Raw genomic sequence first — 24,731 nt, forward strand, 5'->3', positions numbered from 1 at the left:
GTGAATCTTTTTAAATTTGAATATGAAGTCTCTTATGCCTATAAATAGATCATTTGAGAGTTTCACATTTACAACACCAAGAGCATACAACATTCATTCAAAGCTTTCATTCTCTCTTCTCTAAACATTGAGCCTTAATCCTTGTTCATTTTGAGAGATATAGCTTGCGCTGTATTGTTCTTATTTCACTCGTTGAGGAGTGTTTTCTGATAACCTACCCACTATCAGCTTTTGTATTAGAAAAAGGGTGTGTATAACCCTTGTGTGTGTAGAAAGTATTCTACACGGGGAATAGTTGAATCACCACGTGTAAGGTGATTGCAAGTGTAGAGGGTGTTCTACACGGATCCTTTGTAGCGGTGTTGTTCAAAGGTGTAATAGGTTTCTATCTCCACCTGAAGGAGGTTGAATAGTGAATTTGGGAATCCTCAAGGGGTAGCTTGAGGCGAGGACGTAGGCAGTGGGGCCGAACCTCGTTAACATACTGAGTTTGCTTCTCTCTTACCCTTACTCCTTATATTTATTGTTATTTCATATTTTGTTTATATTTTATATTATATATTTGATTTATAATTGTTATTTTTTTTAATACAACTCAATTTACCCCCCCTCTTGTGTTAGTCATCTAGGCAACACCCTCCTATGGAGTAATTAGAATTATCATCACAGCATTACACTAGACAAGCAAGCCAAAGAATAGGCCTATATCAATACCAAAAGCTGCAAATGACAAAAGTAGAACTAAACACCCAGGAAGAGATATATTGTCATGCATCTTATCTACAACCCAGACATACATCTTGCCGTGAATGAAGTCACATATAATGAAATCAATTATAGCAATAGAGAGAATCCATAAACATGAGATTAAGTTGAAATAGTCTAGAATGCAAACCAACATAACTCATACAAAGTGGCTGCCAAACAGTCTATGAATATGCATTGAAATACCCAAAGTCTTCAAACCAACAACAGTTCATTTACTCCAAACTAGGTAATTCAAACCAACAGTAACTCAGTCCATGGGAATAATAGCAAAGATATCACCAAATCAATTAATAGCAAGGTAATATCAATTTATTTAAACCAACAAATACATTTAGCCAACAAGTCCAAATTGTGCAATTCAACAACATTCAGCCATGGCAGATAGCATTTTCAATGTGCTATGAATCATACAAAGACCCAAATACATAGAACCTTATATTGCTCAAACCAACAAGCAAATAGTAGGAACCACATCCTTTTTTGCTTTTGTACTGTTTGATAGCAATAGAGCACAAGTCTAAAGATATACAAAGAGACTAATGATTCAAATCATATAAGAATATTGTGAATAATATGAATATCGGATGAAGGAAAGAATATGAAAAAGTGAACTCATTCAGTTCCATTAATTTATATATCTTCATTTTTTGAACGAAGTGACTAACTGGATGATAAATGAAGCTAAACAAAGCCAACCCAAACAAAGTCAATTAAAGTGAGGTGTAAAAAGAAGAACAAAAACCAATTATCCAAATCCAAACTAAATGCCCAAATTTTTGTTTCTTCAATTTTGAGTACCCAAATATAGCAAGTCCAAACTTTATAACTCCACAACATTTAACCATGACAAATTTGGATTTGAGTGTGCTCTAAATCATACAAAAATCCAACATGCAAAAAATACTTGAAATTGCTCAAACCATTCCCCAATTTGCTCAAAGAACAAACAATTTGCTCAAACATATAAGAGCAATGTCTTATATTCACACATGGCAGATACATGCATTGAGTGTGTTGTGAATGATACATAGATCTATTATCCATTCAAACCCTAGAGTACCAAATAAAATGTAGGTTCTCGAATTTCAGTTGCCAAAAGATCGAAATACATACAACCAAAAAGTTGAAAAGGTAACATAGATGAAAGCCATGGCATATATATGCATCAAAGTTTATGTGAATATGGGTCACAGATCCATGAATATTCAAACCCTAGAGCACTGATTTAAATGTAGGGTTCTCGAATTGTAGTGACCAAAGTGACAAATACAATAGTTTAAAGTAAAAAATGTCTCAAATTTAGCCATAGGAGATGGGGCTTAGTGTGTTCAATTTGTGCAAAAGAGGATGGAGTCTAAACATGGAGAGAAGAAGAGGAAATGTGTGAGAGAAAAGATATTACTTAATTTACATATATTCGGGTCGATAAAGAGAAGCCACCGTCAATGGTGACAAACGGTGCGAGAGAAGGCCTCCATGAACGAGGGCAATCGAGAGTGGATAGAAAAGAACATGCGGGACTAACAACAGGAAAGGAAGGGAATGTGCGATTGGGGACGTATAGTGGTTCTCCAAATCAGAACCATTGTAATTCCCCTATCAAATCCCTAATTTAGGGAATGGGATGGCAAGGTGTTTTTTAGTCTTTTCAATATTTTCCCCAACTTTTAGAGATAACAATTGTTTAGGGAAACTGATAGGAATACTCTTACAAGCGGGTTTGTGAATAATGGAAAAAATTATGAGTGTTATAATTATAAATAGATTTCATAAAACTAAACTTATAAATTAATAAGATTTTATATAATATGTTAGATCTATTTTATAATAAAAATTATTTATAATTTAACTTATCACATCAAACAACACCAACTAAAAATTTTACTTTTATGAAATTTTTTAGTGACTAAAATATTTCTCAAAACTTTTAGCATTGAATATAACAAACTATGAGCATTTTTAAAAAGGATCTTGATAGAAGGCTGCCCAGCGCACCACTAGCATAAAATTTTTTGTTTTTGTTTTTTACTTTATTTTAAATATTTTTTAATATTTTTAATCATTAAAAAAAATACATAATTTTATTAACAATTATTTCCTTAATCATTAAATTAAAAAAATAAAATGTATGAATGATAAAATTAATGGATAAAATCATCGGTTCATTTAGTATTTTCTTTTTAAAAAATTATTAATAATTTTACCATCTGAATTTCTAAATTAAATTACATCAATTTATAATTTTTTTTTTTTCATAAAAACTTTCTGTGGGTAAATCACTTCTTATAAAAACTATTAATATTGAATGTCAAATATCAGATTTGAAATATATCAAATTGAGTTCGAATTTTATGAGTCAATCGCCAATCTCAATTTTCGAGTAGGAGGATTGCATGCCCTAATATATTGATCGCGAGGCAAACATGCCCTAATGCAATTTTTTTTTTATGTAAACAGCAGCCTAATGCTTCTTCAAAATTTAGTCAATATTACACTTCTTTGTATTTATTTATTTCATTTAATTTAAATCTCTACAGTAGATTATCCATTCACTCTCCGTATAATAATGAAATATTATAAATTTAATAATTTTTATTTAATTTATTTTTTTCACATTTTATAATTCTACCAAATAAATGTTAAAATAATTATATTCTAATTAAATTAATATTAAAAAAATTATATTTTTAAATGTCATTTAATTCTAATAACAAAAAATATGATTAAAATCATCTATATTTTTATCTAAATTTCTTAATTACTAACCAAATAACATTTTCGCTTAGAGTAAGAAAGTAGTATTTTAATATTTGCTTGAAGTGTAAAACTAATATTTTAATATTTAATAAACCAACTGTAATCTTTTAGTTTTAACTAAATATTATAACTGAAGTCTAAATTATTTTAAATATATATAATCTAATGTAAAAACTTTTTGATACAGATTATCTAAATTTCAGTCCTCCTTTCTTATTGAAAAATGATAATCAACCACTTAATAATTTGTTTATAATGTTAGATTAAAATAATATATTTTTTAAATTTTAATTTAACTTTTATTTTGATTTGATGAATTTAAATATTAAAAAAATATTATATTATTGAGAGTGGTAAATGAAAGGTGAATCCGTTATAAAGTATCACTTCTCTTTCTTATTTGACCAAAAGATATTCTTACACTTTAATATGAGTAATATTATAGAATTATAAATATTATATAATTATTTAAATAAAAAATAGAGTTTATGATTAAAAAGTTAATTTTTTATGTAAATTTTATATTAATTTATTTTTTTAAAATGACTGCATTTTACTTGCACAATTAATACTGCAAATATTATTTCACCTTTAATATTCGCTACATCCGTAGTCTCTGACTCAGTGAGTCCCCCTCGTACGCCTGTTCGATCTTCAGGACGGAGATGGAAGCGAATACTTCTCCGTTCAAGGTAAGCCTCCTCGACAAAACTCAAACAACTCGGTTCTTGGAAATAGGAATGGCTTTGTATGCGTGTAGCATGTGTAAGTTATCTCGAGTAATGGAAAGGCAGAACTGGATAATTATCACTTTTCTTCTTCTCCATTTTTCTCGGCAGCCAAACGGGGTTGTATTAGACCATTAGGTTTTCTACTAGTGCAAGGAGACCCGCATCATGCGTGCACGGTTCTTTACTTGTAACGGGTGCGACTTGGTTTGAATTTCAGATATGCTTTTATTTTGAAGGGTAATAGATAATAATCAAGTGAAAACACCTGAAGTTTGAATTTTTAAAGACTAGTGAACTTCGAATTGAACGAAGGTTTCAACACGCCATCAAAATTCTCTTTAATTGCTCGGTAGAGTGGGAAAGGAAATGAGAAACTCAATTCTGAAATCTTCTGTTCAGTTCTTGTATACAATACATTGCGTGCCTGAAGTCATCTGAAATGTGAGGTGCATATGAAATGTGACCATTGAAATGAATAACTTGTACAAATTTCTTGACTTGACATAGGCTGTTGTGCAGATAATTTTGGGATCATCTTCAATAGCACGTCGAACAATATTATCTGAGATGGGATACGAGTTTACAATTATGGTATTTTTTACTCTCAGCTATCTACTAAATTTCCTGTTGATTTCCACAAAATTAACCTTTTAGTTACTTAGACTGCAGATATTGATGAAAAATGCATCCGAAAGGATAAGCCAGAAGACTTGGTTATCGCTCTTGCTGAGGCAAAGGTTGCGTTTTCTTTCACAAATATTGAACTGCAAAGGCAAATGTCACAAATTCTGCTTTTGACTGCTGTGTACAATCTTAGCTATAAAGATATTCCTTATTAAAAAAGAGTTGTAAAGATACTCGTTATTTTGCTAAGTAGTCAAAGAGGTTGTAAGGCTAATGGATTCATGCAGAAACAATGTGGATATTAAAGCTCCGCTTACTAGGCTTAATTAATATTCTCAATCCCTCTGCCCACAAGTGATCTCGTTCAGCAGGACAAGGTGGATAACAAAACTAACTGCTTAATTTAGAAATAATTCTCATAAGTCATCACTGTATAAAGGGATTTACATCTAGCTTATTTTATATTTTTTCCTTTTGTAGTTACTTATCCAAAAAAAAATCCTTTTGTAGTCATTAATTCTCCCTCTTTGTATGTGTATTTATTGTTACTTATTAAAAATAATGTGTATTTATTGTCATCTATTCCATTTGTGACACAGATTGAAGTGTGGGTTTGATTTAGGTGTTTTCATTAATTGAGTGTAAATTGCATCTCAGGCTGATGCTATCATATCAAAACTACAAACTATCAATCATCAAGAGAAGGATGATGAACAAACAATCTTGATTGCAGCTGACACAGTATGTCTTGCTTTGTTTTTGTTTTTGACTCAGTACCTACCCTGTTTCAGAAACACCCATACGAGATCTTGTATTACCTAGTGCCATTTATGGACCGAGGATACTTTGCCTTCTAAAATAGAAAATATGGTAGGATATGTTTCTAGGTGGTTCACTTGCACTTCTTTTGTAATGCCATGTATTCCATGTTATTGTTCAAGGAAGATGGGACAGTTCTGGTTACTTTATTCTGCAGAAACTGAATTAAATTTTCCTTGCTAGGTGCATATCAGAAATATGACAAAAGCAGACCTTGGAATTGGATTGCCAGCTATTCTGGCAGTCAATATTCGAGCATTTGGTTTGAATTAATCTTTTGTATGAATTCAAATGAATAAGCTTATCGTAATTAAGCTATTGATTTGAATTAAAAATAATGCATTGAGAGCACTCTTGCTTTGTTTTGGAAAATCAGAGGTAGTTACAGCGGGTCCTGTGTGAAATATTAGAAGCTTGGCAAACGTTCTGGAATGCCATGTTTGTAAGGCAAGAACAGTTTGGGATGGGGTGATTGAGAAGATAGGGAGAAGGCTGGTAGGCTGGAAAAGGTTGTACTTGTCAAAAGGGCAAAGATCACGTTAATTAAAAGCACTCTTTGCAATCTCCCTACATTTTTTCTCTCATTATTTCCTCTACCAATTGGTGTGGTTAATCAAATTGAAAATATGTTTTGTGATTTATTGTGGGGAGGTTTTGGGGAGGAAGCCAATTTCCACCTGGTTTGTTGGGATAAGGTTTGTTCCCCACTGTTGTGTGGAGGCTTGGGGGTTTGGAAGTTGAAGATCTTCAATTAAATCCTTTTAGGGAAGTGGTTATGGAGTTATCATCAGGCAAGTGAGGCTTTGTGGAGGGCCGTGATCCATTCCAAATATGGGAGTGCTTGGGGGTTTGGTGTTCTAATGACGTTCCTCGAACACATGGTGTGGGGGTGTGGAAAAATATTAGGAGTGGTTGGGGATATTTTGCCAAAAATGTTAATTTTGCAATTGGTGATGGTTCTAGGGTTATTTTTTGGCGTGATTTTTGCTGTGGTGATAGGGCCCTTAAGGTTGATTTTCCTGGCCTATTCCAGTTCATTCATAATCAGGATGCTTTAGTGGCAGATTTTATGGACTACTCTAGTGGTTCCCCTCAATGTACATCTTACTAGAGTGGCAAATGATTGGAAATGGATTCAATCTGATCTGTTTAGTTTGTTGTATGATACAAGTATTGGCAGGGCTGAGGTGGACAAGATGATTTGGATTCATACCGGTAATAAGAAGCTCACAGTTCGCTCTATGTACAAGGCGTTGTCTGGTCAGAATGTGGTACACTCTTTTTGTTGGAAGTGTATATGGAGGAATAAGGTGCCATCAAAGGTCGCTTTCTTTGGTTGGACTGCTTCCCTTGGAAAAATTCTGGCCTTGGATAATCTTAGGAAGCGTGGACTAATTGTTTTGGATTGGTGCTACATGTATAAAAAATGTGGTGAATCGGCGGATCATACTTCATTGTGAGATTACAAAGGTGTTGTATGAGTTCTTTGATAGGATTGGAGTGTGTGGATGATGCCTAGCAGGTGGTGGATCTTTTCACTTGTTGGAGAGGTCTTAGGGGTAACTCTCAAGTTGCGTTCCTGACTTGTAACTAGGTTTGTGGATTTGTATACTTCCTGTGTAATTGGGCTATGCCTATTTACTTGTCTCAATAAAAATTTTCTTCCTTACTAAAAAAAAAAAAAATATTCTGTTGGTTACTTTTCATTTTTATGCCTGTATTTTGTCTTATTTAGGAATATTTTCTAACTCTCACCATACTTGGGGGAAATATAAGATTTTCACCACCTGATAGCAATTATAATGCTGTGATGTTTAACTATTTGTCTGTGGAGTTATTTTTTGTTTTGATAATGCACTTATCTGTCTTCCCGCCCTCTTGGATGCACATCGTGCATAGTTAGCTTAATGTTTAAAAAAGAGTTATGGTTATTGCATAAATGAAGGTTATGGATTTCGGGATGAAGCTAACTATGACCAGGCACTTAACATAGCTGATGGTAACTTCTTCTCAGGCAGAAGCCATCTTACAAAGGATCCCCATTGGTGACTACGTAAAGGATGCTGAGCCAACAGTGTTAATTACTTGTGACCAAGTACAGACCAAGTCCTTTGGCATTTTTCCTAATTTACTTAATGCATATGTTTTGCTTTTTGAAACTTGGTGAGAAATGTCCACATTATGTAATATGTTATGTTGGGCTGCCTTATTACTAGCCCCTCTCCTCCATCTCTCTGGAAAGTGATTATTATGAGTCTCTGAATGCTATGTTCAGAATATGATTTGGAGTCAATTATATTATATCAATACGTCAACCATCAGAAAAGAAGGGTGGGTGTCTACAAGTTGGAGTATTTAGTTTGTATAGGTTGTAAAAATTGTGTAAAGATAGTTGCATAATGGTGCTGTAGCTTAGAATTCTATGGATTGGTAAAACCTAAATTTTTCAGTGCACCAAATTTGCAAATTTGATAAGATAATTTATTGTAATGCCAACTACTCCGGGATTGATAAATTTATAAGGTTTGAATTCATTTTCCTCCCTAAACTGCTACCTCATTCTCACTTGCACTCGTAAACTTTCACTCGGTACAATTTGGACCCTATTTTGAAGTTTTAATGCCAACTACCCCTCCATAAAAAAGCCTCCCAATTAATTCTGACAACAACTGATGATGCAAATGTGCATCTTTTTATGTTGTGGTCTAGTGATATAGTTTTAAGCAAGTGGGGTCTTATGCTTAAGATGACATTTTTCAGTTTGCATGAGCTGTGTACATTAGATGTTAATAGAAAGGATTCTTCCACCTGTTGATATCTGTTCCATTATGAATTGTGCATGCCATTTCAATCCCATGAGAATTTCTGGACACTGAGGTTTCCTATACCACATCTGTATATTGTATCCTCGAACATAAATGGCCTCCTGGTAACAAGATTCTATACAGATATAGACTTTTAATTTTTTTTTACCTTGCCTTGAATAGAACTTTGTTGTACATAGTTTCTCACTGTTATTATCATGATCTGGAGGTTGTGGTCTGCGAAGGCATGGTCAGGGAAAAACCATCAAGTAAGGAGGAAGCAAGGCAATATTTGAAAGGTTTGCTTAACACTAACACCCCCCCCCCTCCCCTCCTCCTCCTCCTCGCGTTCCCTGTTATCCTCTCACATAACTCTGGTGATTTACCAACACGGTTTCAGACTATTCTGGGAGCCATGCATCAACTGTGGGATCTGTGCTAGTTACAAACCTTAAGACAGGATTCAGAAAAGGAGAATGGGACCGAGTAGAGGTACCATATGCTTCTATTACTTTTTTATTTTTGATGGGTAAAATAAAATTTTATTGAAACAAGTAAATAGGCATTGCCCAAGTACACGGGAAGCATACAACTTCATCTGTAAAAATTTTATAATCATTGTTGAGGTTTTTTACCCTTTTGGTTTATCTTTCTATTCAAGATGTTATATGATTATCAAACCATCGTTGGCCAAAATAATAATTAGATGAAAAGAGGCGGTATTATATGACAACATCCTTTCACAATGGGCTGAATGCTATGAATAAGGGTTTTCTGATCTAAGGGTAAACCTTAAATGGGACATTTGTATATTAAGATTTTCTGCATATATTATACACTTTCTATAGGTGAAAAGCTTCTCGTTTTAACTCCCTTTTTTTCACTGCTAGAGATGGGAAAATCAATATATTCTGGTTGCTGCAACTGCAAGCACCTGAACTAGGGGACCAACAGAATATGCAAACTCTTGATTTAGTGGGTCCACAAAATGATCACTTGGAAGGTCATAGGATGCCTACTATAATATCCTGTGACAATGGATGCTTACTATAATATCCTGTGACAATGGTCGTAAGAAGATACTTTATTGAAACATTCCCTTCTTGGATGGTTTTGTGTAGTTGTAGTCCTGAACTTCACACGCTGAACAAAAAAGGATAATGGAAGAAATTGGTATTCCTAGTTAAGCGTTTCTCTTTTATAAATTGTGTGTAATTGGGCAGCCTTTGCACTGTTTAATAAAATTTTTTATTACCTTTAAAAAAGTAATAATGAATATATAATTTAAATTGGTCTTGTAAAATATTAGATGAGGAATACCTTTTCACCATATCATTGCTAGTGGTACGTTGACATTCTATTTTGCTTGCTAAACTTACCCACAAGATTGTTTGCTAACTTGCCATAATTGTATAGTTTTATGCCTAGAGTACTTTCAGTTGCGTTAGAAGAGATATCCTTGGTTCAACCTTAGAATTTTGAATACTTTGGTGTATAGTGTATACACTTGATACATGCTGCATGTGGCTACACAACCTCTAGGTTTCATTCTATGTCGCTGAAAGTTAAGGAATCCAGGTTTTATTAAAGGATTTTTATGTTTATAGTTTTGTTTTATTTGTTCTTTTTATAAGACATTTGTTTAACTATGTTTTCTACTTAGTATTCCATTTGGAAATTTATCTCATTTTATTTTATTTCTTTTGTTCCCAATTCTTTGTTATTATCTTTGGTGATCCATTTGCTGATAAATGATACTTAATGTTGCGATTCGCTGCAGATCTATTTCCATGAAATACCAGATGAAATCATTGAGAAATTGGTATCAGATCTTTTCTTTCATTGAAATTGGAGGTTGCGTTTGCATCATTTATGAGATACAAGTCATTTTTCTCCACTATTATTTTTTCTTTTTCTTTTTCTTTCACAGATTGAGGAGGGGATTGTGCTTAATGTTGCTGGAGGACTGATCATAGAGCATCCTTTGATTCTGCCCTTCGTCAAACAAGTGGTTGGTTTGCTAATCTTTGTTTACCCATTAACAGGGTCGAAAACTTAGGTGATAGACATAGGAGACATGGAGCATGTGAGCTGGCCAAGCAAGTATCATGTCCCAATATGCAGTTCACTGCATGAATTCGCAATTCAGTTGATGAGACATTCTCACCAAAACCTCTTATATTGACCTCCCAAGTAATCTTGCGCACAAACCTGTTGATTTAAAGATGGCTTGTTTCTTGCGAATACAACGTGGAAGTGTGTAACATTTAGGCATGCTGTTTATCCTTTAATCAATGTCATCACTCATTAACCTGAACTCTCATAAAAATTAACATAACTCTAATGTAATAAATCGTAAGAAGATATAAGTTAAGCTAGTTTTGGTTGGCAACTTGGGGGCTAAAAGCCTGGAAACTAAAAGCAATGTGTCCAAATTGCTATTGCTTCAGGTTGCTTGACAAATTTATCAGTGGATAAATTCGTGTCAGTTAGGCAGGGTATTTGATCAGAACTTATTCATTCGATCATAATTCTGAGCAAGTTTCTCATATGCCTGAATTCTAGCTTTTAAACTCAGGCGAAGGGGTTGCCTGGATAAGCTGCTTCAGTGAGTCCAAATGGCTTGCCCCTTTTTGGGTTTATCAAAGGATGAGTCATACCAATTCAGCTCCATTACACTGCTCTGAGCAGTTTGTAATTCCTTTGCTTTGGTTCACTAATTGCCGACATCTCTTCTATGCTTCGGTAGACATAATAATTGGTGGTATTCTGTGCAGGTTGGAACAACAGATAGTGTCATGGGGCTCCCCAAAGCTCTGACTGAAAAACTTTTGAGGGAGGCCTTATAGCTGCCCAACATACTGCTTCTTCATACTTGATAACCAGCTGAGCCACTTTAACTGCATCTGTTATGCCTGATTTTGGTTCAATTAAATCAATTGTTATCTAAATGTCTCGCAGGAGCTTTTTTGGTATTATTTGTTACTTACTCCCTTCGAATTGTCTGTCTATTCAAGTTTCTTTGTTGATAGAAGATTACATACTTGATTTGTAAGGCCATTTATCCCTGAATCCAACCGTTACAGGGCTAATCATTAATATAAAAACTTCAAGATTGTTATGGGTCTAATCATCATCAATCTCTGATTTACTTGAAGCCTTGAACCATAAACTCTTAAAATCTTAGCATTATACCAAACTTCCGAATTGGACATCTACGACAACTTTATCGGCTTTGATCCAATGGTGGTCCTGTTCTCGGTTTGTCACTTTACTTGTCTATTAGTATTCAATATTTTTTTAAAGTTATGCTAGTGCGATATAAAGACATCTTAATTCTGTCTATAGGTTGATTGTTCCATGATTAAGCCCGTGATATGGTGCATATTATGATACCAATCATTACGGATCTACCATTGATCTAAATGCCCGAAGACAATTGAATACTGATTTGTTAAACCATCTACCGCCCTTGTGACATAAGCTAGTCCGGGTAATATTAACTACCAGAGATATACCACGTGACAACTAGATAAGCATGTGATTAGAAGAACAGAAAAAAGAGAGATAGACATCAAAGGAGATGATATCTGTACAAAGCAGAGGGACGCATATACCATCATGACTGTTGGATTAGTGGTAAGAGGCTTACTTCCACATGTTCAATGAATGGATGATTATGAATTCCTACTCCATATAAACACAAAACTAAAAGGATGAGACTTTTGCCTATAATCCATATCCATGGGACTTCAGGGACACGCTACTCTTTTTTAGGCACTCAGGTACCTATGGTAATCAAGCAAGAACAAAAAATCATTCATCGGAGGTAAACGAAGTTTGATTCGGGCATTAGATAGAGGGAGCGTGGATTGTTAAGTCCGGTGGATAGGTGCTCCTTTAAGACCATTGATTGTCGCCCGGTAGAGACAAACACCAATTCCAACGACAGGAGGAAGAGAGAATTTTGAACCCGCGTTCTGATGCTTAGAATATCTTAGAATTATATGAATAGTAGTTAAATAGTTTGAGTTAATATGTTTTATTGTATTTTAAGAAATGAAAAAAAAATTAATAAAAATATTATAAAGTTAAAAAATTAGTGTTATTTTTATTTTGAAATTTTAAAAAATTGTATTGTTTTTTATGTTTTATTTGGAAGTTTGAGAAAGTTGAATTGAGTTTTGTATTTGGATAATGATTGGGTAATGATCAGATAAAAAAAAAATTGAATATTTGAAATTGAAAGGTACTTTGGATTTAAGTGAGATATGAGAATGAGATTATAACAAATTTTGATATTTGAAAATACCTTGTTACCCAAACAAGGCCTAAGAATATTATTTTGATCACATTCAAAAAGGAGAACATCAATTTCTTGATGTTTCTCCCTTTTACTATAAAATAACAAGGTTGGGAAATCCAAAGATAGCAGTTTAGGTTGGAGAAGAGGGAGTTGAATTCAAACTTGATTAATCGACTTCTACTTGTATACAAAATGAAGCCAATATATTTGGCCCTTAAGGTATCTCTTCTTCTGCCAGTGAACAACCAACCCTTTTTTTATTCTTTTCCTTTTAAATAAAAGAAAGAAGTTTTATTGTTCAACAAGTCTTACCACACCTCAAGAGATATAATCGATTAAATATATGTTGGAATTTCTTCTATTCCTATGATATCCTCTTGTAGAGATAAAACTTCCTGACCAAGAATATAAGCAGTTTGATTGGCTTCTCTTCTCGTTTGGATAATGACCATAAGGCATAAGAATTGAGTAATGTTTTTGTATCCTCAATTAACCAACCAGTCTAGCTCCAATCTGAAGTCTTCCTTGAAAAATTATTCATCACATGTATGGCATCTCCTTCTAATATGAGTGATCGAATGCTCATCTCTTTACAAAATTTTGTTGCAACCATTACTGCATTGGATTCAGCCACCAAAGGATTAACATGTAAGTTTTTGGGGGCACTAAGAGAACCTATCGCCTAGCCTTCTCCATCTCGTATGGTCACCCCTATGCTAATTTTCCACTCCTTATTAGTAGCAGCATCTCAGTTAGCTTTATACAATTGATCAGGAGGTTTAGTCCACTTCTAATGAACTTGTCTAGCATTCTTCTGATGAGACCTATTGTGAACCTAAGCATTTTTAAATGTCTGTTGTTCCCCCTTGCTTTGTTGATAATGATATTAGGATGATTGAATTCTTTACCATGAATAAATTCATTTCCCCTTTTCCATATCATCCTTGCTACTATTGCTGCTTCCTCTAATTCCTTCTACTAAAAATTATTGCATAGTCTACTCCAAATGTCCAAAAAGGAATTGTTGTGGAAGGTCATCTTTTGGATTTTCTTGCTTCCTTGACACCAAACATCTCTAGATGCATCACAACTCCAAATGGCATGACCCATTGATTCTAAGTGTAGTTTATAGAAAGGGCACATATCATTCTCCACAATTTTCCTTTTGCAAAGATTGGGAAGGGTCGGTAGTGCATCTTGGCAAGCTTTTCATATGAACATCTTAATTGCATTTGAGACTTGTAACTTCCAGATTGACTTCCACAAAGCTTCCTTATCCTTGTCATCAGATGAACTCCCTAGGCTTCTATTTTCAATATCTCTGTGTAGATGATAAACACTTCTAACAAAGAAGTTGCCATACTTAGTGTAGTTCCACACTAGACTGTCCTCTCTTCTCCCAATGCAAAGTGAAATACTTTGAATAAGATCAACATCTAGGGTTGAGAATAGGAGATTCAACTTGCTCATATTCCATGTGTTCAGTTTAGTATCAATGAGATTAGAAACCATAGCATCTTCATTTGAATTTGAGATATGATTGAATCATAAGAGAATAGGGTTTAGAAATCCATTTGTCCTTCCATATTCTGACTTTTCTCCCATCTCCTATCCTCCATATTATACCCTCCTTCAGTAATTTTTACTCTGCAATGATACTCCTCCATACATAGGTGGGCCTACTGCCTAAGGTGGCCTCCATTAGATTTGTTTTAGGATAGTACTTTTGTTTGAAAACTTTTGCAGGTAAAGAATCAGGGTTCTTGAGCATTCTCTAGCTTTGCTTAGCCATTTGGCTAAGTTAAAACTAAATCTCTAAATCCCAATTTTCCTACCTCAGCTAAGCCCATTGGTTCCCATTTTATCCATTAGACTTTTGTGTGTTCTTCAGTTTGTCCCCACCAAAATTTTCTCAACATTTTGCTCAATTCTGAGTAATAGAGGAAGATAATAGAAAGATGCACATGGTGTAAGTTGGAATAACTTGGAAGACTACTTTCAGAAGAATCTCTTTACTTGCAACAGACATAAATTTTGTTTTCCAATAAGAGATTCGAGCCCATGTTTTGTCTAACAAAGAAATGAAGGCTGAACATTAAGATCTTTCGACTACAACTGGAAGTCCTAAGTACTTATCATACATACCAATTGATCTCACCCCTGGCTATTTGTAGTATGGTACTTTTTATATCTGGTGGAGTGTTCTTGTTGAAGAAAATAAAAGTCTTTTATTTGTTTAACATCTTGCCATAAGCTTTCTCATAAAGATCCAATATATGTAAGATTCTACTCCACTTTGAAGAATTTGCTTTATAGAATAAGAGGCTATCATCAACAAAAAAGATGTGGTTGATACTAATTGAAGTTTTTTCAATAGGCACACCTAATATACAACCAATTTTCTAAACTTGATTCAAAAGGAAGTTAGAGCTTCAGCACACATAATAAAAAGGTAAGGTGAGAGAAGTTCTCCTTACTTTCGGCCACTTGAAGGTGAAAAAGGGGCCTGAGCTGAGGTTCACCATTAATTAATATGGAATATGAAACTGAGGAGATGAACTTGCACTCCATGATAAGAGATATCCTTCTATAATCAAATCTCATTTTGTTCATCATTGTCTTGAGAAAGCTCCACTCCACTCGATCATATGCCTTGCTTATATGCCTTTTTTTTTTTTTTTTGGTATTGTGTGTGTTCAATGTATGAAGAGTTTCATACGTCATATGAATATTATAAGTTGTTATCCTCCATGGGATGAATGCACTTTGATTTGGAGAAATAATCACTGGCAGCACCTGTTTCAATCTGTTGGTTAATACTTTGGCTACCATCTTATATAGTACATTGCATATGCTAATAGGTTTGAATTTTGTGACTCTTTTTGGCTTCTTGATTTTAGGAATAAGAATGATGTAAGTGTCATTAACACTTTTGAGAGAGCCTCCCTTCTTGAGAAATTTCAGCACAAATTTACATACATCATCTCCAACAGCCTCCGAGTGAGTTTGATAAAATTGGGTAAGAAAGCCATCAGGGCTTGGGGAGCTTAGAGGAGCCATTTGGAAGATAGCTTCTTTAACTTCTAATTCAGAGAACTCATATAAAAAGCATGGAATTCATATCATGAGTAACTCTTAGCTTCCATATTAGCGAGACAGCTTTCAATATCTATAGGATTAGAGGATTTAAAGAGATCATTATAGAAAGTAGTGAAAATATTACCTATTTTTGTATCCTAGTATAGTTCCCTTGTTGATCAATGATCTGCTTGATAAAGTTTGCTTTCCGTCTTTGGTTGGCATGTATGTGATAGAATTTAGTATTTCTATTCCCATGAGCTAACCACCGCTACTTTGCACGTTGTTTCCATTTGAGTTCCTCTTCTTCTAATAAGCTTTCCACTTCATTCTGCAATTGTTTAATAGTACTAATTTGATTTTCATCCACTGTGTCTTGAAAGTATGAATTCTCTTTATTTTTTCTCAAATTACACCTGAAGATTTCCTGTTGCATGAATGGTTCCATTTTTTCAGCGCAACCTTACAGGTTTGGAGCCCTCCACATGTATCTGGCCCACCTCCAACTCCATAATGGTCTTTATTCCATGCTTCCATTATAGTCTTCGAACCGTCCTCCAGGTTCTAAGAGGCTTCATGCATGTTTGTGATTGCGGTGAGAAATATAGCTTATAACTTTAAGATTTATAACTTATGATTTAAGTAATAAGTTCTAATATTAAAAAATTATTTATTGTTTGGTATTCATATGTTTAAAGTACTTTCAAACATGTTATGTTTGTTTGAAAACAAATTAAAAAAGTATTTTCTGAGGTAGAAATGAAGATTATTTAAATTTGTAAAGATTATGATTATATCATTGAAAGTTGTAATTATTTTAAAGTTGTATGGATATTTATGTCCATTGACAGTCTTTGTAAAATTCTAAGTACGTTCTGCATTATTTAGAAAAGCACGTTTGAGGAAAATGATGCTTTTCTTCAAACGTACTTTTTAGTTTAGTTGAGATTAAAAGTGTTTTAATATGTAACACCCAAACGACTTAATTTTTTCATTAAAGAGCTTTTAAAAATATTTAAACACTTTTTAAGACTCATAACGCAATCCCAAACAGGCCCTTCATATACAAATAGAAAGCTCTTCTTCTTCAATCTATTCTGCTTCCTTTCAATCATTATAAGAAGGGAACTATGGCTAGATAGGTAGCACAATGCACTAAGAATATGAAAAATGTTGATGTCATTCTAAATTTGCAACGGCTTTATTCAGTTCCCTAGAGGCGTAGCATGACTTTGGGGAGAGCGTGAAACACATGTTATCAATAAGAAGAACCTTATTTGGAACAATCTTTTAAAACTTTGTGGGAATGCTTAAAAATTAGACTAAATAGGAAGAATTAGATGTCCATAGAAATATGGATTCACCGAGAATGCTAATTTTTTAAAATGGACAAAACTATCATTTTTATTTTAATTAGTACATATATAATTTAATTTACATATAAACTGAGTTTGATTTTTAAAAAAATATTTGGTTTGGGCCATTATATTGGACTAGTTAGTTTTGTGACCCAAATATATAATTTTTTTAGTCCAAATATCAATTTTAGACCACAAAATAACTTACCCCCTAAAGAAAATACACTAGCTCTCATTTGGAACTTGGACTAGACAGTCTAATTTTAAGCTCAGTCTAATATCCAAATACTCAGTTTTCAAATAACTAAACCCATCTCAACTTAAAACCCTTTTATACGTGGGAGTCATAACTTTTTTCAGCTCAACACATTTTTACATGCAGGACCCTCAACCTTTTTAAACTTTCAATAAATACATCTAACTTTATTTTAAAATCTAAATACATCTAAATTCATCTTAGACGAGCCTACAAAACTCAATCCACCCTCTCAAATTACTATCATTTATAAAGAACACAACTCATCTCAACTTAGTTCAACATCCAAATGGGCCTTTAAAACAAGTACAAATCTAACCACAAAAAGTCCTAAGTATATTAAGAATAACAAGATAACATGATCTATTTACCAACAGTCTAGCCAAGATAAAATAAATTGCAAAGCCGTATTCTCAAATACCAAATAAGTCAAGCACACATGATTTAACCCAACCATCACTATGTAGTAGTAGCCTTCAACAAAATTACACATATAGTCCAAACTCCAAAGACCCAATATCCAATCTCCAAAATAAATTTTGCAACTTCACTCCAAGATAACTTAATCTCCAATCTACAAGGTAGATTGAGATAGAAGTAACAGCAAAGAAATTGTCAATTCAAATTAAAACCAAATGAATTGCATGAAATTAAAAATAAAAAAGCTCAACAATTAAAACAAGTGTTAAAGGCCGGCTTACCTTGATCATTTTCAACAACCAGAATGGGTTCAAACGTATTTCAAAATTCCTCCATGATTTCTATACATAAAAATGAAAGTTGCTATACGTTCAAGTCAATAACTAAAACAAGTAAAATATTAGGTACAAAGATAGATAAAAGCTTAAAAGAAATCAAAGAATTAGAACATATACCAATTTCAAAGCTTTTTGAAATCCTTGACATTATCCATTAAATTGCAAATGCTAATCAGGGTAGAAGAACAATGAAACTAATTTTTTGTGCAAATGAGTGTTTTTACCATAATTGGATATAAGCTACTTGGAATAGATTAAGAACATGATGTGTTGTTCTAAAAGTCGACTTAGATGCTACTATAGATATTGAGACTGCTAGAACATCTTGTGCAACTCTTGAAAGCATGTGGTAACTAATGAAGTTAACTTTGTACCAAGCCAATAAGTCAAACTTTCTAGCCAAGTACCTTTCTACTTATGATTTACTTTCCAAAGAATTTCTTGACTCCAAACGTTTTTTAAATTAAGCCTGTCTCAATGCTCTCCTATCTTCTACTGAACTAATTGTACTACTAATTCCTAAATGGTGCCATTATATGCTTCAATGCATCATATGTACTAAGTCATTGAAGCTTGAAATGGTTCCGATTAGTGTGTGTATGAACACTAAATGGTGCCAATTCAGCTACCAAACAGATAAATAAAGTTATGTTTTTTTTCACTTTTTTTGTTCGTTTTTGCCAAATAGTTTTACATAATATAAATTATTACTATTGATGTTTTGATACTCTAAGATATTAAGTTATTAATGTATACAGGAGCATATAACAGAAGTTTAATAATTTGTATGAATGTATCATCTAATTAGTAAGTGTTATGTAGTAGTTACATGATATTAAGATAGAGAAGTGCTACAACCACAAAGAGATCCCATAAAAATAAACTTATAAACTGGTATAATATCATATAATACGTTAAATCTATTTTACTATAAAATTTTGAATGAATGTATCATCTACTTAGTAAATGTTATGTAGTAGTTACAACATATTAAGATAGATAAGTACTAAAGTCACAAAGAGATCCCATAAAAATAAATTCACAAACTGATATGGTTTCATATAATACATTAAATCTACTTTATAATAAAAGTAGAGTTACAATTTAATGTACCATATCAAGTTAAGTCAGTTTGTGAGCTTATTTTTGTAGAATTTCCTTGTAGCTAAAACATTTCTTATAGGGTTGTGCAATTCTTCCATAACTCCAACTCAAGCCTACTAATGTGGCGCCCCACTTAAAAGCACTGTTGAACCCAAAATTTTAAGTTTTTTGTAATTATATATCTACACATGGATTTTGATGATAACAAATGAATTCAAAGAATAAAGAAGTTTCAAACTTAAGTTGTCTACATAATAGAGTCAAGCACATCAAGGAAACAAGCATGAGCAAGAAGGGAACAAGTTCACATTAAAATTATAGAGTAATGTTGTAAATCTCTTAAAAATTTGAAATTAGGATTAAGACTCAAAATTAATATTTTATCATAAAGCATTAAAATACATTTTCCACATGTGCATGAATATTTTGAAAATGAAATTTAAAAATTTTGAAAGATAATTGATTGTCATATTTTACATGTGCATACCTTGATTAAAGGGTTCAACTTTGAAAATATTAAAGATGATTGATTGTCATCTTTCACATGTGCATGTTTTATTTGAATATTTTCAAAAGTGATTGATATTTTTTTGACTTATGCAAAAGGTAGATGTTTTTGTTTGAAATATTTGAAAAGTAAAGTGTACTCCTTTTGTCATATACAAAAAGTAAAAAGATTAGGTTTGAAAAATTTGAAAAGTAAAGTGTGCTCCTTTTATCATATGCAAAAAGTAAAAGATTAGATTTGAAATATTTGAAAATTAAAGTGTGCTCCCTTTGTCATATGCCAAAAGTAAAAGATTAGGTTTGAAATTTTTGAAAAATGAATAATGTTGTCTTTAACAATTAAAAAAGAAGAACCTTTTATTTGAATTTTTTGAAAAAGTAAATGATATTGTTTTTGACATGTGAATCTTTTTAAATTTGAATATGAAGTCTCATATGCCTATAAATAGATCATTTGAGAGCTTCACATTAACAACACTAAGAGCATACAACATTCATTCAAAACTTTCATTCTCTCTTCTCTAAGCATTGAGCCTTAATCTTTGTTCATTTAAAGAGATATAGTTTGTGCTGTATTGTTCTTATTTCACTCATTGAGGAGTGTTTTCTGATAACCTACCCACTATCAGCTCTTGTATCAGTAAAAGGGTGTGTATAACCCTTGTGCGTGTAGAAAGTGTTCTACATAGGGAATAGTTGAATCACCACGTGTAAGGTAATTGCAAGTGTAGAGAGTGTTCTACACGGATCCTTTGTAGCGGTGTTGTTTAAAGGTGTAATAGGTTTCTATCTCCACCTGAAAAAGATTGAATAGTGAATTTGGGGATCCTCAAGGGGTAGCTTGAGGCGAGGACGTAGGTAGTGGGGCCGAACCTCGTTAACATACTGAGTTTGCTTCTCTCTTACTCTTACTCTTTATATTTATTACTGTTTCGTATTTTGTTTATATTTTATATTGTATATTTGATTTATAATTGTTATTTTTTTTAAATACAACTCAATTCACCCCCCTCTTGTGTTAGTCATCTGGGTAACAAGCACCATAGGAGTTAACCATAATAACTATGACCCTGGCTAAGTGGAAGTTGAGATTCATGATAAAAGGAAAATTTTAAAGTTTGAGTTGGCAAATAAGCTTACACCATTGGTTTAGTTACTATCATTTTAGAGAATTCTAGTACTATATTAATTTTAAGAAAAGATACCAAGAGGCCAATGGTAGAATGACAAGGGGCATATTAGAGAGTTATCACCTTGGTATGCTAAGTGACTTTGTTAAAATACTAAATGGATTTGGAGAAGGCACAAGAGTTGTTTTAATAAGGGCTCTAGCCACCACGTGAGTCTTCTCTCTATCGTCTTCTAAAAGGCGATTCTGGCGAAGTTAGTTAGTCTGCTATATTTCCAAGGGAATAGGAGGAAGGTGCGTTCGTTGGAGACGGAGGGAAGGGTGATGGATGATCTGGAAGAGATTTGTGATCGACTAAACCTGAATGAAGAAGAAACTATACTGATTGTAGTGGATATTGGAGACTTGGAGGAATTGAAGAACAAAGATGATAGAAGTGTGGTGGGGAAACTTTGTTCAGAGAGAGTAGTAGGGAAGGATGTAGTGAGATCAATGATGGAGAAGCTGTGGAGTCAACAAGTAGATGAAATTCTATGAGATTAGGGTGAACTATTTTGTTATCACATTTGCTATGCAGGCAGATAGAAATAAGGTGCTTGATGGCCGTCCTTGGCTATTTAATAGCTTTTTGTTGGCACTCAAAGTGTTCAATGGAAGTACTCAGCCGCATTTAATTGATTTCTCCAAAGAAGAGTTTTGGATTCAACTGTTCAATTTGCCATTAGGAGGGATGAACCGAAAACTGGGGGAGTCGATTGGAAATTCAATAGGGAGAGTGGTGGATGTGGACACCAAGGAAGGCAGTATGGCATGGGGGCGATGCTTAAGAGTGAAGGTTGAATGTGATTTATCAAAAGCACTGGCCAGAGGTAGAACTATACTGTAAGAAGGTAAACAAATGTGGATTCCACTAAAATATGAGAAACTACCAAAAATTTGTTTTCGTTATGGATGTATTTGTCACATTAAAAAGGGATGCAATGGTGGTGAACAATTGGAAGTGAAAAACCAATTTGGTTCATGGCTGAGAGCACCAGCAAAAATTTGAAAAAGAATAGAGAGAAGGGGGGAGGGTAATTCACAGAGTTTTGAATCTAGGTTTGAAGAAGTTGTAAGGGAGGAGGGAGTGAAAATTACTAAATTAGTTGAGGAGGGGGAAAGAACACAAGAGAAGGGAAAAAGTTTGGAAGAAAACACTGAGGTAGGGGGGAAAGAACAAAGTGGGGGAAGAGGAGGGGTGGAGCACTGAAGGGGAGAGGCTGGTGGAAAGGGTGAATACTCAAATGATCATAAGGGTTGAGGAAGGGAAATTAGGAGTAGAGAAAGGTATGATGATGGGTAGTGAAGTAAAAAATTATGAGATTAAGCTAGGTTAAGGGGAATGTTAAAAAGGAGACAAAACAACAGAGACGTGGATGGAAGAGAAGGGCGAGGGGTAGAGGAATAGGAGTTGAACCAACTAGTTTCACTTCCTCATTAAAAAGAGGTGCGGAAAGTTATGGACTGAAGGAAAGGAAAGATGGTGGCAGAGAGAAAAAAACAAGAATAGGAAATGAAGAGGGGGGGCATGATGTTGGTAGAGGTATTGGCAGAGGTTGCGAAGCAGCCCTGCTAGCAATTATGAATCTATTATATTGAAACTGCCGAGGGCTTGGGAACCCTCGGACAGTTCAGGACCTTAGCAGCATTGTTAAGGAAAAGTTACCCAAAGTAGTGTTTCTTATTGAGACAAAGGTTGGGAGTAGAGTGGAGATTTTAAAGCATAGATTAAAGATGGAGGGGTGTTTAGCTATAGATTCAGTGGGTAGAAAAGGGGGGCTGGGGTTATTATGGATGGAAAAAAAGCAGTGGAGTTGATTAGTTACTCTTAATGGCGTGTGAATGTCAAAGTTTATGAGGATGATGGGAGAGTGTGGGTTTTTAGTGGCTTTTATGGCCATGTAGATACAGCAAAAAGGAAATACTCTTAGAATTTACTGTCAAGAATTAGGCCAGAAGAAGGGTTAGCTTGGTGTGTAGCAGAAGATTTCAATGAAATCTTAATACAAAATGAGAAGGTAGGAGGAAAAATGAGAGCAGAAAGTCAAATGAGAAACTTTAGGGAAGCTTTAGAGGTGAATGAGTTGTTTGATGTGGGTTGTGTGGGTTCTGTGTTCATGTGGAGCAATGGTCATTCTGACCATTCTTTCAATAAGGAGAGACTTGACAGATATGTAGTGAATAATGAATGGAGAAACATGTTTAAAGATTTCGTGGTGGAAGATTTGGTGGCTAGATGCTCTGACCACAAGCCAATGCTTCTGATTGTTCTGAAAGTTGAGATACTAAGAAGGAAGAGAAAGTTTATGTTTCGTTTTGAGGCAAGTTGGTTGAAGGATGAGGATTGTTGGAAAATAGTGGAAAAAGTTTGGTCTGAAAAAAAAAAAAAAAAAAAAAAAAAAAAAAAAAAAAAAAAAAAACTCACTCATGAACCAATGAGGCAAGTTTAAAAGTTACTTAACACTTGCAGTGGTACTTTGACAAGGAGCTTCAGAAAAAGAGATAAGGACAGGAATGGTATCATAGAGAAGTTAACTGAAAGAATTAAAGAGTTACAAGATATGAAAGGACTACAATACACAACAGAGATCCATAAGCTACAGGGGGAAGTGGGCAACCTATTAGAACAAGAAGATATAAGGTGGAAATAGAGGACAAAAAGGAATTGATACAACTCAGGAGATAAAAATACAAATTTTTTTCATGCCTGTGCTAGCTAGAGAAAGAAGAAGAGCCAAATACTCTCTATAGTTGATGCTCAGTCAGTGTTGAGGAAAAATCATGAAGAGATAGCTGAGGCTTTTAGAGGGCATTTTTCTGAGGTGTATAAATCTAAAAATCCATCTCAGGAAGCAGTAGAAGAGTGCGTTCAGGAGATGGAGGTTAGGGTGACAAGTGATATGAATGAAGAGTTGATTAAGGCTTTCACTAGAATAGAGGTGGAGATAGCTTTGAAGCAGATGGGACCTTATAAATCCCCTGGCCCTGATGGATATGGTGCCTGTTTTTACCAGAACATATGGTGCAAAATTGGAACAAATATTAGTGAAGCTGTTTTGAGCTTTTTAAATGGGGGTGGCAGGTTGGAAAACTCTTTCAATTTTACTTATGTGGCCCTAATCCCTAAGATTGCCGACTCAAAGAAAGTGGGAGAGTATAAACTAATAAGTCTATGCAATATATTATAAAAATTAATTGCAAAGACTCTGGCTAACAGAATGAAGAAAGTATTGCATGCTATTATCTCCAAAACCAGAGTACATTTGTGCTGGGGAGGTTGATTGGTGACAACATTATAGTGGCCTATGAGACTTTGCATACTATGAAATGTAGACAAAGGGGGAGAGTGGGAAGTATGGCCATAAAGTCGGATATTTCAAAAGCTTAGGTCAAGGTTGAGTGGTCTTTTTTGAAAAGGGTAATGGTGAAGATGAGGTTCAGTGAGAGATGGATAAAATTAATCATGGACTGTGTTACTTCAGTTACTTACTAAGTGTTGATAAATGGAGAACCAGGGAATGTGATTTGCCCAACTAAATGTTTAAGACAAGGGGATCCTCTTTCCCCTTACCTTTTCCTGTTATGTGTTGAAGGTCTAAGTACTTTAATCAATGGGGCAAAGGCTAGGGGTGAGTTAAAAGGAGTAGCTGTGGCAAGAGGAGGAGAAAGAATTACACAATTTCTTTTCGCGAA

The 24,731-nt window shown here is 34.0% G+C and overlaps 1 protein-coding gene across 6 annotated transcripts; it reads left to right on the plus strand.

Annotated features, from left to right (window-relative positions):
* The first annotated feature begins 4,085 nt into the window (after nucleotides 1–4,085).
* LOC122299569 (7-methyl-GTP pyrophosphatase) lies at nucleotides 4,086–11,633 on the plus strand. 6 transcript variants are annotated; one of them, XM_043109940.1, is made up of 10 exons: nucleotides 4,086–4,217; nucleotides 4,776–4,847; nucleotides 4,919–4,993; nucleotides 5,538–5,621; nucleotides 7,714–7,794; nucleotides 8,733–8,802; nucleotides 8,904–8,995; nucleotides 10,284–10,325; nucleotides 10,434–10,514; nucleotides 11,281–11,633. In XM_043109940.1, the coding sequence occupies exons 1-10, from the start codon at nucleotides 4,191–4,193 to the stop codon at nucleotides 11,350–11,352; spliced, it is 696 nt and encodes a 231-aa protein (XP_042965874.1). In that variant the 5' UTR covers nucleotides 4,086–4,190; the 3' UTR covers nucleotides 11,353–11,633. The 6 variants fall into 6 exon arrangements, with proteins under 6 accessions (XP_042965874.1, XP_042965877.1, XP_042965878.1 ...); XM_043109939.1 differs by having other exon boundaries at nucleotides 4,140–4,217; nucleotides 4,764–4,847; XM_043109943.1 differs by lacking the exon at nucleotides 7,714–7,794.
* The last annotated feature ends 13,098 nt before the right edge of the window (nucleotides 11,634–24,731 follow it).

This window comes from Carya illinoinensis, chromosome 16, assembly GCF_018687715.1.
Source record: "Carya illinoinensis cultivar Pawnee chromosome 16, C.illinoinensisPawnee_v1, whole genome shotgun sequence".
Taxonomy (NCBI): Eukaryota; Viridiplantae; Streptophyta; class Magnoliopsida; order Fagales; family Juglandaceae; genus Carya; species Carya illinoinensis.

Bases quoted from the DNA above. Each gene is read 5' to 3' on its own strand.
- LOC122299569 (XM_043109939.1), top strand. From the start codon at position 4,191: ATGGAAGCGAATACTTCTCCGTTCAAG. The intron at 4,848-4,918 runs GTATTTTTTACT...TTAGTTACTTAG, and splicing joins GATACGAGTTTACAATTATG to ACTGCAGATATTGATGAAAA. The intron at 4,994-5,537 runs GTTGCGTTTTCT...ATTGCATCTCAG, and splicing joins TCGCTCTTGCTGAGGCAAAG to GCTGATGCTATCATATCAAA.